This window comes from Caretta caretta, chromosome 8 (genome assembly GCF_965140235.1).
Source record: "Caretta caretta isolate rCarCar2 chromosome 8, rCarCar1.hap1, whole genome shotgun sequence".
Lineage (NCBI taxonomy): Eukaryota > Metazoa > Chordata > Testudines > Cheloniidae > Caretta > Caretta caretta.
The window spans coordinates 12,396,409-12,411,533 of NC_134213.1; the positions used below are offsets into that span (position 1 = coordinate 12,396,409).

A 15,125-nucleotide genomic window follows, 5' to 3' on the forward strand; every position below is an offset into this window, starting at 1 on the left:
AAATACCTAGCTGAAATACTGTTTTAAACTCATGTTAATGCTCAAGAAGATGAGACTCTTTCCTTCAGCTAATGCCCTCGTCTGATATTAAAAGAGATCCATGTGCTGCTAAAGGTTTAATGAAGCAGATAGGAATAAAATACAGGTCCTGACCATTCTGGAACATAGCAATTCCTGTACCAGATCAACCATCTATTTAGTCCAGTATCATCTCTCAGACAGTGACCAGTACCAGATGCTTCAGAGGAAGATGTAGTAGATTATGGAATAGACCACCATATAGGCAACGTTTTTTCCTACTCCTTTGTCAGTTGTAATTATTTCTTTTTGTTACTTTTAAATCTGTTGCCTTCATAGTTGCCTTTCTTGTATTATGAGACAGGAGGATCAGTAGTGTCCCATTTACCTTCTTCTCCACTACCCAAGAAAGTTGTGTATGTTCTATTTGTGCTATTTTTTTCTCAATAACCTGACCACATTTGAATACAACATTCCAGGTGAGAATACCATTGATTTATATAATGGCTTATTTTCAGTGTTGCTTTCTACCCTATTCTTTATACATCCTAAAAGTGGAAACAGCTGCTCAATCCACAGTGAATTGAGTTGTCCAAGACAACCAACTGTTCTTTCAGAATGGTTATAAGTAATTAAGAACTCAGCTGTGTGTATGAGTAGTTCAATTTATCCCTTCCTATGTATGTTACCTTTACATTTGTCAATACTTACGTTTTTCTGCCATCATGCTGCACACTGGAGATGGAGCTACTAATTAGGTCCCAAAAACACTTGACTGTCACTGTAGATTTTTCTCTTAGAGTAAAGCACCCAAATGCCTGGGTGCAAAAGCCAGTATATCTGATTTTTCCTTGTTTAAAGTTTATTATAAATACTGTGCAGTAACAGAGAGGGGAATTTTGCCAATAATCGCAGTTACATAGCAGAAATGCTTCCATTTTTTCCTCCTGAAATATGAAGTCCCCCAATCTTTGTACCATTTACAAAGTGACAATTTTAGCAAGTTACAATTTTTTCCTTTAGCAATGCAATTACCGTTACTGAAGTTACTAATGCAACCAATGGAAAAAAAATGTCACCCAGTGATTGATCAAATATGGAATCCCACTTCTGTTTATTAATTAAAGGACTGATGGACTTCTGTGAGCACTTTCAATTAGTTTTATTGAGTAGCCAAATCTTTTAAATTAGCACAGATAAAATAAGCATTTGCATGTGTTACAAATGACTTTTTACAGGAATAAAACAGTGAAAATTACAAACTGTAAAAAGGAGGACAAGTAAATCCTGTCTCAGATTCAGAAGGGGCAAGATTTATAACTTCATGCTGAAGATCTGTGTCTGAGTTTCAGAAAACAAGGATTTAATATTACAATATTATACACTACTTTACAAAATTAAATTTATAAGGATTACATCCATAATAGTGAACAAAAGCTTAAAATCACATTTGATGGTCCCTTATATAACAGCCATTCTACATCTTTGATTATAAATTGTTAAGAAATTAACTCTGAATAAAAGAAATGTAAATCTTATTCTAGTTATTGCAAAATAGTCTGTTTAGACTGAGACTCAAATATATTAAATTATAAAAGATAATGTATACAAATTAAAATGGATGGTACTGATGTTGACAGAATTAACATTAATGTATCAAACAAATAGTTAAACCTCAGAAAAATAGAGTACATGTGCTGTGGTGGGGTTGTCACACTAAGATAGAACAACCAGGACCACCCTTCCCTGTTTAAGATCTTAAAACAAACAAGTTATTCTTGACGTTTGTAATATACAGTGAGAAGTGTGGCAAAGGCAGTTTACACACTGGTATGTTCTGCAATGATGTAAGAGTCATACGAATTGAAGCAGCAGGTTTTGTCCCCCACTGCATGGAATTGAAACTACACATTCAATATTGCAGAATATTTCTTAAATACAATACGGACATTCCAAAAGCATTCTACTTCAGATGGGTTCATTTGCTCGCTCGTTCATAAGTTTCACAGAGAAAAATATTAGGGATCCTAACTTGAAATGTTGTTAGTTACTATATTGGCATGTAGACTGACATTCATAGCTGTTATCCTGGTTTACATAAAGCAAGTGACGCTCTCTCTGAAACAGACACTATCTTTAAAAATGTAACTTTATGGAATATAATGACAAAGTATGTGGTGATAGTAAGAAAAAACAAAGACTTTGGGTCTGTTGTGAGATGCATGGATAATTTCCAACATCCTAGTCGGTACATTTTATCATCATGTGCCTGGAGTGAGTTACCACTTAATAAAACTGTGGTTGTCTGAATGACTGATTCTCATTTAAGAAATAAAATTTAGGATCTAAATGTGAGTGAAGCTAGAAATAAAGTAATTTAGTAAATTTTAAAACAATTTTCCCCTATATACTTACTATATTTTTTGAAAATAATGCACAATCTTATAAAAAAACTTTTGGGAAATACATTTCCACTAGTCATGTAGACACAGCAGGCAGGGTGTTTAAATCACCTTTGGAAGAAGTAAATCTGTTCCAAAATGCTCTTTTGAAAACATCACAAATCAGCACAGAATGATAGTGGCTCTTTTGTGCTCAAATTTCACAAGATGTTTCTATGAAGAAACAGCTGCTTCTCCCCTGCATTGAGGTAACTCCTTTCAGTCAATTATACTGTAACTGGAGCAGAAGCAGACGAATGGCTGCAGAAACCGTGATCCTACCAGATCCTGTTAAATCCGCTTTGCAAAACCTTCACAAGTTTACTAGCCTAGGCACAATATCTACTTTCCTACCTTTTACTCATCAGTTAAAAGTTACTTGACCCCAACAGGGAGATTTTTGCAAGTCTGCTGTAAGTGTATGAGCATTAATATGAACGAAAAGCAAAATAAAGTAGAAAACATTTTTTCCACGGGCATATAAGGGGCAGCAATCAACTAGCAACATAAAGAGAAACAGCCTGTCATCGACAGATTGCTCCCCAACCGATATACTTTAATTCTCATGTACTTTACACATCTTACATTTAAGAATACCAGCTTTCTGTAAATCCAATTTCCATGTTTCATTCGTAGCACTTGCAGGTCTGTCAGTTAAATTAAAACATGTATATTGTGTGGACACATGGCCCTGGAATTAGGCTTGTTACAAAGCTTCAATCAAAAAGATTTGTGAGAACTTTAAATATATTCACTGAACTATAAAACACTTCCTACCAATATGTTTTTCCATTTATTTCAAGAGCAAAATTATTACTTCTGCTTGAATTCAGTTTTAGATGTCAAACAAAATATTCAGTACTGTCTCTAAAATATATTGATAAATTAAGGTTGAAATGCTACCACAGCCTCATTTCACAAAACATGTTATGGGCCTAACATTTAGAGCAGAAATCTATCTAATGTAACACACAAAGGATCAGGAGGTTTTATGCTTTGCCTTCTTTTCCCCATTCCTGCCATTTAATGAACTATCAAGACAAGACCAAACTCATTATTTTTAACTACAAACACAAGGCTCAGTGTCAGTCTTAGCCCATTTTTGCTGCCAGATCACTTGATTACAGTTTTCAGTTTACACAGTATGCTTTGCCAACTTTGCCTTTCAGGTACAAGAACATTGATGCATTTGAAAGCTTTTTAACAAATTACTTCAGACTATCTCAATCCAGCCAGGCCAGTTTAAGCTACCTTTAGACCTATCCAACATAACCATTTCTAGAACATTACATCCTAAAATTTTCATAATTTTTTTTTTCAAAAATTTGTTCATTTCACAATGAATTGTTTCATTGCTACTTTAAGTGTACCAGAGAGCCCTCTTTTTTAAAATAAATTTTCAATCTTTAATCAGTGGATATACTGTATCATAGAGACAATATAATTTCCCTGCAACTCAATCATATTGAGGTTTTAAATCTAGCAGCAAAAAAAAGAAAAGAAAACAAAAAAACCCGCAAAACTAAAAGTTACAGAAATATACATTTTGAACAAAACTCCATTTTACAAAATGTATTTCACTCCTTCAATATGCCTTTGCAAATGTACTTCATGCTGCAACTGCTTACAGTAAAAGCATAATTTGCAGCAAATTAAAGATCCCCAACCTCTTCAAATATATTTTGATTTTTAAACGTACAATATTATGTAGTTGCACAAATGATCCTCAGTTGCGGTCCTTTATTTGCTTTATTTTGTTGAAATCACAGTGAGAACTTCTCATCAACTGCACCAGGCCACAAACTTAACAAAAGATATTACAAGCACAAGTGTTCTTTACTGCAGAAATTTTCGCTAAGCAAGCGAGCCATACAACCCAGTGGTTCATTTATTCACTTGCTGCTGTATATGCAGGAGGAACTCATAGTATGATAAGGCAGATTCTGTTCTGTCTTCTATCATATTCTGTAGGAAACTTGATTTCAGTGGACTTTCATCCCTTGGAAATAGAAATAAAATGACGGAGTGAAATGAAACATTCATGAATCTCTACAGTACTGTATTTTTAAAGTTATAGGCTGAACTAGCTATTTTGAAAGCTCTTTAAGTGGTGAAGTGTAAATGAACGGCCAGTACTGTAGGCCTCACAATCGTTCATTACACAATATTGCTGGATAACGTTCACATTTAATTCACTAAAATGTCTGATGTTAAACACAGGCAACCTGGTTACATTTATAACGTAAGAGCCCCTCAATACCAACTGGCAGAGGGCCAACTCTTCTGTAAAGTCCCATCAAGTCTGACACTTTATACATTATCATCATAGTATTTATATGTAAAGAGCGTTATGTGTAGTATCAAATGAGAGCTGGTGACATGGTGGTCAATCTCGCTGTGATGTTTGTACAGATGGTGTGTAGAGCGTCATGTGTGCTGGAAATATGATCCTAAAATGTTTTGGGGGCAGACTTGATAAACAAGTTGTCCCAGACAAAGGAAGAGGAAGTTACTTGCCTGTAACTGGAGGTTCTTTGAGATGGGTGGTCCCTATCTGTATTGTACACGTGAGTAGACAGGCGTGCCATGCACCTGAATCCTGAAGTGTTTCTTAGCAGTGTCCACTGACCAGCACGTGTGTGGTGCATCCCCTCATTACCCAGCCGAAGGTATAATAGGTAGTGCCTCTCCAGTCTCCCTCTTACCGTCTTGGAATGTAGTCCAAAGCAGAGGGGATAAAGGGCAGGTACTGGAAGACAGAGAGGGACCACATATCTTGAAGAAGCTTCAGTTACAGGCAAGTAACCTCTCCTCCTTCTTTGAGTGATGGTCCCTATATGTATTCAACACATGGGTAACTTGACAGCAGTGAGCAGTGCAGAGGTGGGTGTGAGGATGCCAATGTTAGCACGGTCTGCAGTACAGCCTAGCCTACTGCCGCTTGTGCAATAGTGTATTGCGTTATGAACGTGTGGACAGAGTGCCAGATGGCTGCACAACTTAGGTCTTGCTAGGACACATCCGCCAGTGAAGCTGACGTGGTAGGTTGCGCTCATGTAGAGTGAGCTGTGACTCCATCAGGCAGGGGTACGCCAGATTGTTTGTAACATTCACAGATGCTCCGAGACCCATTTGGAGATTGGTTTGGAGAGGAGGGCTTGACCCTTGGACTGTTCAGCAATGTGCAAAAGGATTGAGTACTGTGAAGATAGAAAACCAGTGCATAGCAGACATGGAGGGATTGTAGGAGCCTGTTAGTGGGGGAGGTGTGCGGTTTGGGGCAGAAAACAAATAGGTGGATGCACTGGTTTAGGTAGAATTCTGACAGTGCCTTTGGGAGGAGTTTAGGGTGGAGCCATAGAGACACCTTGTTCTTGTGGTATATAGTGTGGGGGGGTGGGTGATCTGCCATCATGGCGCCTAGTTCACTGACCTGCCTGGCTGAGGTTCTGGCTACCACGAATATGACTTTCATCAAAAGGTGGGAGAGTGAGCATGTTGCCAGTGGTTCAAAGGGTGGCTTTGGGAGGGCAGAGATGATGAGATTAAGGTCCCATAGTGGTGTGGGCTTCAGAACTGGTGGAAAAATGTTGAGTAAACCCTTAATGAAGTGGACAGTGGTGGGATGCGTAAACACTGATGTGCAGTTCGCTGTGGGGGGAAGGGTAGAGAAAGACACTGATTGCTGCCAGGTGCAGCCCTGTAGAGTTGATGACTAGGCTGGACATTTGAGGGCAAGAAGGTAGTCTACATTGCCTGGTATAGATACCACACTCAGTGAGTGATGGTCACATTGAGCCCATACTGTGAACCATCTCCGTTTTCCTCAGTAGCATGTCTTGGTGGATTCTCTCTGGCGCTCTGGATAAAGATTTGCCACACCAACAGGGAGCATGCCTGGTCTATCCTCGATCCTCATCCGAATACCAGGCTGTGAAGTGAAGAGGGCTTGGACTGGGATGCTGGATTCTCCCCTGATCTTGTGAGAGTAGATCCAGGAGAGTGTAAAGGCGGAGCGGCGTTCAGGTGGAGAATCTGAGAAGGTCTGTAAACCAGAATTGACAGGGCCAGAATGGGGCTATGACCATCACAGTGGCTCTGTCCCAACGAATCTTGCATAGTACTTGCAGCAGGAGGGGAATGGGAGGAAAGGAGTAACAAAGTCTTCTTCCAGGGGGAGGAGGAGAATGTTGCCCCACAAATTCTTCCCTATTGCTCCTCTGGAACAAGAGAGGGGCAGCTTCTGGTTCTTCAGAGTGGCAAACAGGTTCCACAGATGGGTGCCCCAGCTCTCGAAGACATTCTATAGCGTGGCATTATGTAGCTCTCACTCGTGATTGAAGTAGTGTTCTGCTGAGCGTGTGGGCCAGGCAATTCTGGGTGCCTAAGAAGTATGTGACTTGAAGCATTACGTTGTTTTTGATGCACCAGTTCCAAAGGCGGATGGACTCAGGGCAGAGGGAGGAAGACTTGGCACCGCCCTGCTTGTTGATGTACACCACTGCTGCGATGTTGTTTGAGAGAAGTTGAATGTGGAGGGGCTGAATTAGCAGGAGAAAGGTCTTACACGCTGAACAGACTGCATGGAGCTCTAGCACATTTATGTACATCCTGCCCTCCCGTGGCATCCACACTCCATAGGCCATGTGGTGGTCCAGGTGGGCTTTCCAACCCGTGAGGGAGGCATCTGTTGTGATGGTGACCTGTGGTATGGAAGGGGCGAACGGGGTGCTGATGATGACCTTGGGAGGACTGGCCCACCACAGTCCAGGGAACTATGATTCTGGCCAACATATGGTCTGTGTTGCTTCTGTAGATGGATAGGAGCTACACTTGGAGGCAACACATGGCCAAAGGTCCACAATGGTCCACAGTGATGGACATAAGTGTTGCAAAGCAGTCCACCAGAAGGAAACCTCTCACTGCAATGGAGTCAAGACGTGCTCCGAGAAAGTATAATCTGCGTAGATATCAATACCGACTTTTCCTTGTTGACACAAATACCTAGAGATGCCAATAGTATGCAAAGGGTGAGGATCATGGCGGCTACTTCCTGGCACGATAAGCACCACGAGGAGCCAGTTGTTAAGGTAGGGGGTATACTGAGTAGCAGAGGCGGCGCATTTGGACTGCTACCACAGCAAAGACCTTTGTGAACACTCCTGGCGCTGTCAATATACCAAACGAGAGGACCTGAAACCGATAGTGTTGGTGTCCTACCCGAAAATGGAGAAACTTGCAGTGGGGCAGGTAACTGTCTACATCGAAGAAAGTGTCCATGTTGTGAGCTGTAAACCAGGCTTCCTGGGAGAGGGAAGGAATAATCAATGCCAACGTTACCGTACAGAATTTGGGCTTTCTGAAAAAGTATTTATCATCTGAAGATCTAGATGCGGACAGTGCACGGCACCCTTCTTCAGGATAAGACAGTATGGTAAGTAGAAGCCTCTTCCCTTGCATTGAGGTGGGACAGGCTCTATGGCCCTTTCAATGTGCAGATTTTCTTCTTCTTTTTGGAGAATGCATTGATGGGATGGATCCGCAAGAGAAGTCCAAGGGGGGGAGGAAGGGAGGCTGGAGATACCAAAGATGTGGGAACAAGAGGAATTCTATGGAGTATCCATGGTGGATGTTCTCCAGTATCCAACTGTCCATGGTGATCCTGTCCCAATTGTGAGGAAATAGGGCAATATGGCCCCCATAGACTATACGAGGCACTGTGGTGGCATCAGGGAAGGTTTAGGGGTCGACATGCAAGTCAAAACTGAGGTTTTGAGTGCTGGTGGGAAAGGGTCAAAGAATTAGTTGTAGCGGAAGCAGGGAAGCGTGGCTGTTGCAAGAGGTGCCACCTAAGTGGCACATCCTGCTGGCATTGGTATTAGGCCAGGTAAGGTTACAGACGGAATGGTTGTCTCTGCTGCTTGTGTTTCAGAGCTGGGGTGTATATACCAAGGGACCATAGTGTGTTTGTAGAGTCCTTCAGTACATGAAGGGATTCATCCATCTTCTTGTGGAACAACTTGCTCATCAAAGGGGAGGTCCTCAACTGTATTCTGGACCTCCCTGAAATGAGCACCCAACATGTGGAATACAGATAGGGACCATCACTCAGAGAAGAATATTGATTTGTCTGTCTATAATGTAAACTGAGCATGGGGATGCCACAGACAATGGGCAATTTATCTGTATCTGCAGTAAACACCAGTTATCAGGAGGATGAGGAAGAGCATGGTGTTAGCACGCAGGAAGAGACTGAAGCCCAGGGAGTCATCCTGATTCTTGAGACAAAGACAATTAACATTGGGGAATATAAAGAAAAGCAAAAGGGCATCTTGTTATCCATCACTGAGGGAACAAAGAGGTCAGTGCTCTTTGCAGCTATGAACGGTGGATCCCCAACTATGTGGGTTGGTGATGCTGAAAAGCAATTGCAGGTGAGAAAGCTTGAAGCCTGTTATGGTTATATGTAGACTTTTAGAAGCAGGTTATTCTTTTGTTTATTTGTAACCATTTTCTGTTTCTATTATTTCTCCTTAGTATCACTTAGTCTTGTTTTATTATAAATTCATCTCAGTACTATTATATTAAAGTAAGGTGTGCATCCTCAGTTGAGCTAACAGCCTGGTGTGTATTCTGTCTCTTTGGAGACAGCGGACTTGGTATTTCTGTGGGCATACAGTGACAAAGCCTGGATGCTGCAGAGGAACTCTCTTCCAGGGGATTCAGGAACTGAAGTACACCAAGAGTTAACCTGCAAGGCAAAGTCTGGACTGGCAGAGTCCTGAGGAGTCTGTTTGCCTATCTAGCAGACAGGGGTGGCAGGAAGCGGTCACACAGTATAGCACCAATAAATCTCTTGCTGAGACAGAAGGGTAACAAGGTGACTTACAGTTCTGGATGCCCTGAGAAAGCATCAAACCTCCACAAATTAAAAGATGACAAAACAAGCAAAGTTAAAATCACGTCAGGTTTTCAAGCATTTACAATTCACAGTAGGCACAACTCCTACAAATCTTGTGTGAGGGCACTGCAGTATAAAATGTGTCACTACAGTGGCAAACATGACTATGCATGCATGCATGCATGACTATGCATATTTGTGTATTAGAGTTGTCGAAAAGAACTTACCTTATTATATACAGTATAGGGAAGAATGGCCTTTGCTCTCTCAGCCAAGAGATAAAAGCTATTGTTCTGGTAGATTCAGCTGTTTCAAGGTCTGGAAGATGCGTCTATTAGACAAAGGTTATCATTAATACATAATATAATATACTCTGTCTTTAGGAGACAGAGTTAATTTAGTGTTAATGAAAAGGGTCAAGCATCATAATCAGGCATAAAGTAGGCACAGTGAGTATGAAGCTGTTTCACATACCACTGCAATTTCAGTGTCAGATCATCCTTGAACAAACTATCAACTGTGCCAAACTGAATAGTGGCTTTTGGCTGTCACAACTGGGACTACATTAACAGATTCATTTTCACTTGTGACCTAAACTAGGATTTGAATTTTCCAGCAATTGAGGGCTGGTGAGCTAACCCACTCTCCTTCCTGGTCCCAATAGTCTCAATCTGCTCAGACTATTACTGGATCTAACTGATGGTTATCAACTTCTACTTATTGCGGTTTCATAGTGAGTGAGCTGGATTAAGATCATTTTAAGTGGAGAACCTACGGAAGAGAGTCATATGATGGGGGAAGTGAACTTTTCCTGAAACTGTAATTAATTACAATCAGCTACAATTCTGAAAGGCTCTTGAGCTTATACAGGTGATAGATTATAATTTAAAAAGTTACTTGTCCTATTTAAGGCCAAAGCAAGCACTTACCATATTCTGTGGTATTGATGCATAACTTGGAACTCCAAGGACTTGGCTGATAAAATTCTGTCCACAATTCTTTCCAATCCAGATAAACATTACCTAAAAGACAGTTCAATAACAATAGCATTAATCTATGCAATACATACACCCTTATACTCTTTTGTATATCTAAAGTGCTCAGTAGCCTTCAGAAAAACCCAAAAGTTGATATAAAATTTTAACTTACAGAGCCAGCATCCATAAGATAAGCACCATCCCTACTCAGCTTCTCCACAGACAGCTGGAGAATGGGTGGCTGAGGTATTGTTTTATCATTGATGTTGAGGGCTCCCTAAAGAGAAAAATTGCCACCATGTAAGTGTGCCTCTAGATATATAGATAAGAGAGGCAGCAGGAATGAGAAATATTCAAGTGGAATACATTTTTATTAGTAAAAAACAATTAAGGACAAATTATACCCTCTTGCCCCCAAGTGCATCATCTGTTGCAGTCTGACTTTTACATAGTTAAAACTCAGATATAACATATACTTTATTATAAAAAAAAGCAGTCTTTATTTTGTCTTAATGAAATTGATTCTCTTCTGAAAACTTCATACAATTATGTGAGCTTCAAAAATCTGCAGGCTTCGAAGTCTGGATGTACAGAATTAGTCTGCCTGCACTAATTCCTACACATACTGGTTCATGGCACTAATGTCAGGACTTATTTTAAAAAGGAAGTTGAACACCACTCTGAAAAACATCATCCCTGCTGCAGCATATCCCCTTTTAATGGGATGTGCTTTGTAGTGCAATAGACTATTTTCAAATTAGAATGCCAGCTACATTTTTCAGAATGATTGTCTATAGAATCCAATCCACATTGTGTCTAGAGTGGGGTGTTAGCCACATGTTCCCTCCAGAGCCCATCTATACCACCCCTAACAGACAACCTGGAAAATAATGGAGCAACATCTTATATGTATGTATGGTTTACAGTATTTGTAAACTTTTACACACTTCAGCTTAGTCTGAAATGCAATCCAACACTGGAACTACCCCATATCTCAAGGCTTATAATTCATGCATGTATTGCTTCCAAGTTATTGCTGCAAAACTTGATTTAGAATAAGTCTGGATTACATGGAGTGGCAATTTAGTGCAGCAGTCTTTATAATAATTCCTTAATAGTCACACACACATGCATGATTCATGTGATGTGACTTAATTCGAGTGCCAAGGAATTGTTTCATCAGTTTGCCTATAATGGGTAAGCTGCTTTGATGTATCTTCAAAACTTTAAACTTTGTGACTGGCTGTGAGCTCTCAGACTACATACCTTGAAGAATACAGTTCTTATTTAAAGGGTTTTCTATGCAATACATATTCTTCACTTCAAATAAAGGTCTTTGGAACCAAGCAACCACAGAACCAGTGTAATAAGTAAAAAGAAATCATACCTCATCTGTGAGATTGTCAACTCTGTACAGATTGGGATGGGTCATAAGCATGAGGTAAATTAGGGGCTGGTTTTTCACTTGACACATAGTAAAAATACGCTCATCTAAACGGATATTTGTCCCAGTCTGGAATGCTTTCTGTGAATAAAACCAGTATTTGAAATATTTTAATTTGTTATTAATTCAAAGTCAACAAGTGAAAAGCACTAGGCAGAGTATCACACATTCAAGATGTTTATAAAACAAGAATAGGTGTATTGCCTACATCTGCTTTTGATTACCTACATTAAGAAATATTTTGAGTCCCACATGAAATTTAGCCTTAAATATTTTGATCTAAAAATATAATAAAGTCTTGATTACTACAATGACCCCCCCACACACTTAATTTATCTGCATTTCTTAACTGAGTATCTGTACTCAAAGCAAGTTTTGTATATTACTTATATGCAAACAACTTTGTGACTAATCACTCAAGCAGTGTATCTTTGGATTCTGGAACCACTGACATAACATACTGTAATATATGTTAGTCTTATGTCTGTAGAAAACTTTCTGAAGAGTGGAGTTGGAATGACGGCATATTAAGATGGATTTTTAATAAAATTATGCTTATTACTTTGTCTCAAGAAGCTACATAACGATACTTTAAAACCGCAATTCAAAGACTTGTTATGCTTAATCCTTTGGCTCTAATGCACATCTCTGTCAGAGGTGTTCTGACTTAATGGTAAATGCACTCCATTGGCTCACAGACACAAAGCAGCTCAACTGTTGCTGAAGCAGGACCGCATCCCAAACAAGTACTGAAAACCATTCAAGTGTTTGATTTTGTCTATATTAAAGAGATCAAATCTCCCCAGCATAAACACAGCCATAGCATAGACTTAACAAGGGTTTTTAGTATCATTTGAGAAAGTGTGAATGAGATGATTCCACCAGGTCTTGATCATGCTGCATTCTGAAAGAGTAAACCATCTATCCTAAGACTAACCATTTTCTATATTAGTTCAGAGGGATCCATAGCTGAAAGCCATTTTTAGAAATTGTTCAGTTTTCTAGCGTAGACAAGACTCAGGAATGCTGCAAACCCCTTTGTTCGAAAAGCCAGCAAAGATCAGTTCTTTGTGGGCTCGCACTTAGCTCTCTCCCTACACCCCTCATTAAACTGGTGTATAGATTTGCCTTGTCAGCAGCACATAGAGTGAAGCTCCTCAAAGCCACACTGAACAGCAATTGCTGCATGTTCCCTAGGCTAGCAGTCAGGGGTATCAGACAATCACAGCAAGTCTCCCCATATTACTCCCTGCCCCCACTTTCCTTTGCTTCCTCTCTTGGCTGCCCACTTCTGCCTCAATACCAATGCACTCCCAGGCACCCAAACTTCTTGCCCTCTAGCTCCACCTCCCTGGTGCTATTCTTCACCATACTCCCGATCCTACACTGCTGCAGCTCTATACATGGAACAGAAGCCCCTTCTTTCTGTCATGACACACTCCACAACTATACCACCTCCCTACATTGTTCATAAAAAATGTCAAGCTTTATGATAAATGCATCTGACATAAGCTCTAGATACAGTACACAAACACAGCCTATACATATGTAACTTCAGTCATATTCAGATCTTATGATAACTTTTAAAAAACCCTTTGTTGGTGGCTGATATAGACACCCAAGCCATCTTCTACTACAGTTGGCCTCAGTGAAAACCAAGGTGAACAAACAAGTCTTGCTTTGCAATGGTACTGGAAAGAAAAGGAAAAAAAAAAAAATCACCAAATCCAGGGCCTGGAGAAATGAGACAAGAAGTTGGTTCCAGAACTGTTCCATTTATACCAGAAGAGGCTATTATCTTAAATGCCAAACAACCTCAATTACTGTGATAGTATATGGCAAGATGGCTGGTCTTAATTAAACTGGATCTAAGCCAATGAAGAAATCACCCCCCTTCAAATGTTGCCAAAACCCTTCATAGATAATATCATCTCACAGAAATGTTTACCTATACATCATTCAGACTGACATACTGAATATAAAAATAATGTCCTCTGGAAAGATTTTATTTTCATTCTTACTTGTTTTAAGAGAGCCAGTACATGAAGTGGAAAGAGTCGTAGGGAATAGGGAGCCATCAGACCAGGTTGCTGAATGCTTAGGACTGAAGAGCGGTAAGCCGACAGGGAATCGATTACAGCATTCACCAAGGCATCCCGAGCATCACTCAAACTAGCAGAAACTGACCGGTCGACAGCTAAAAAGCAGAGAGAGAGAGAGAAGTTTAACAGCTAATTTTCTTTTCTAGGAATTACTGACACGTATTATTTTGTACTTCTATAACCCCTCATGTCAGGATCTTAAGATGGTTACAAACACACATTAATGGAGCTTTACTGTGCCACCAAGAGGCATAGAGGGATAGGAACATTAATGGTACAGCCTAGAATAAAAAATCCCAGAGTCCTAATTGCTGCTCTAACTTCTGATGTGCAGAATTCTAAAGCCATATCAAACAACATGACAACATACAGTTGTACTGATATCTTCACACCCAGAGTCACTGTAAGTCATATGGCAAAGTGCCTTCAACCATTCAGAAGGTAGGATACTTCCCTTGTAATCTTGCTTCCCAAAGGATTATTCCTCAAAAGTTTTAGATATTTTACACTTGTACATCAAAGAGCGTCATGCTTACCCATATTGGCTAATAAACCTGTAATAGCTTGTACATCAGCCCCCAGATAGACATCACTCAGTGTTGTAACAACAGGTAAACACATAGTGTGGACTCGAATCCTTCTTTCACCTATAGGGAGAAAATAAATCTGTGTAGTCGCCAAATGGCATTTTCCACACCATTATCTAAGCTGTGTTTTGGGGGAAGTGGGGAGAAAATCACAAATTTACCAAAAATGAGGTCTGTACAGTAAAATTTGCAGTAACTATTTTTTTTAAGTCAATTTATTTAAGAATATCTTTTTTGCTCAACTTACCAAAAGCAATTAGTCTATATTTCAGATAAATAACTTATAAAACTGATTTAATGCACCATTAACTTGTCACACAATTATTTTAAATGAACACCTGTTAAGCAGCCAATTTACCCTCTTTGGCCAATTTATTTCTGGGCTAAAATTGCCCATTTCAGATCAGAGCAAGTTTTTCAGAAAATCTGTAAGGCCCTAAAATGCAGCTGCTGAATAATGAATAACTACTATCACTAACAGGAGAGGAGGAATGAGCGTGCTAAGGTGTTAGTACTCAACCCTCTCTTATTGGGGATATGAAGATGCAGTTGAAGTTATTTACTTACTACAAGCAAACTAGATTATAAATTTAAGAATTTACACACATTGGCAGCTAACATATTGTATCATTCTACCAGTCAATGCTGTTTACAT

General features: G+C 39.8%; 1 protein-coding gene across 3 annotated transcripts in view; it reads right to left on the reverse strand.

Moving 5' to 3' along the window:
* Nucleotides 1-1,165: 1,165 nt before the first annotated feature.
* SEC24A (SEC24 homolog A, COPII component) overlaps nucleotides 1,166-15,125 on the reverse strand; it is a 51,349-nt gene continuing 37,389 nt past the window's right edge. For all 3 annotated transcript variants that reach the window (XM_048861807.2, XM_048861806.2, XM_075131276.1), the window contains exons 17-23: nucleotides 14,420-14,530; nucleotides 13,803-13,978; nucleotides 11,725-11,862; nucleotides 10,510-10,614; nucleotides 10,290-10,382; nucleotides 9,588-9,691; nucleotides 1,166-4,458 (exon numbers count right to left, since the gene is read on the reverse strand). In XM_048861807.2, coding sequence (XP_048717764.2) covers nucleotides 4,344-4,458; nucleotides 9,588-9,691; nucleotides 10,290-10,382; nucleotides 10,510-10,614; nucleotides 11,725-11,862; nucleotides 13,803-13,978; nucleotides 14,420-14,530 — 842 coding nt within the window. In that variant the 3' untranslated portion in view covers nucleotides 1,166-4,343. The remainder of the gene's footprint in view (nucleotides 4,459-9,587; nucleotides 9,692-10,289; nucleotides 10,383-10,509; nucleotides 10,615-11,724; nucleotides 11,863-13,802; nucleotides 13,979-14,419; nucleotides 14,531-15,125) is intronic.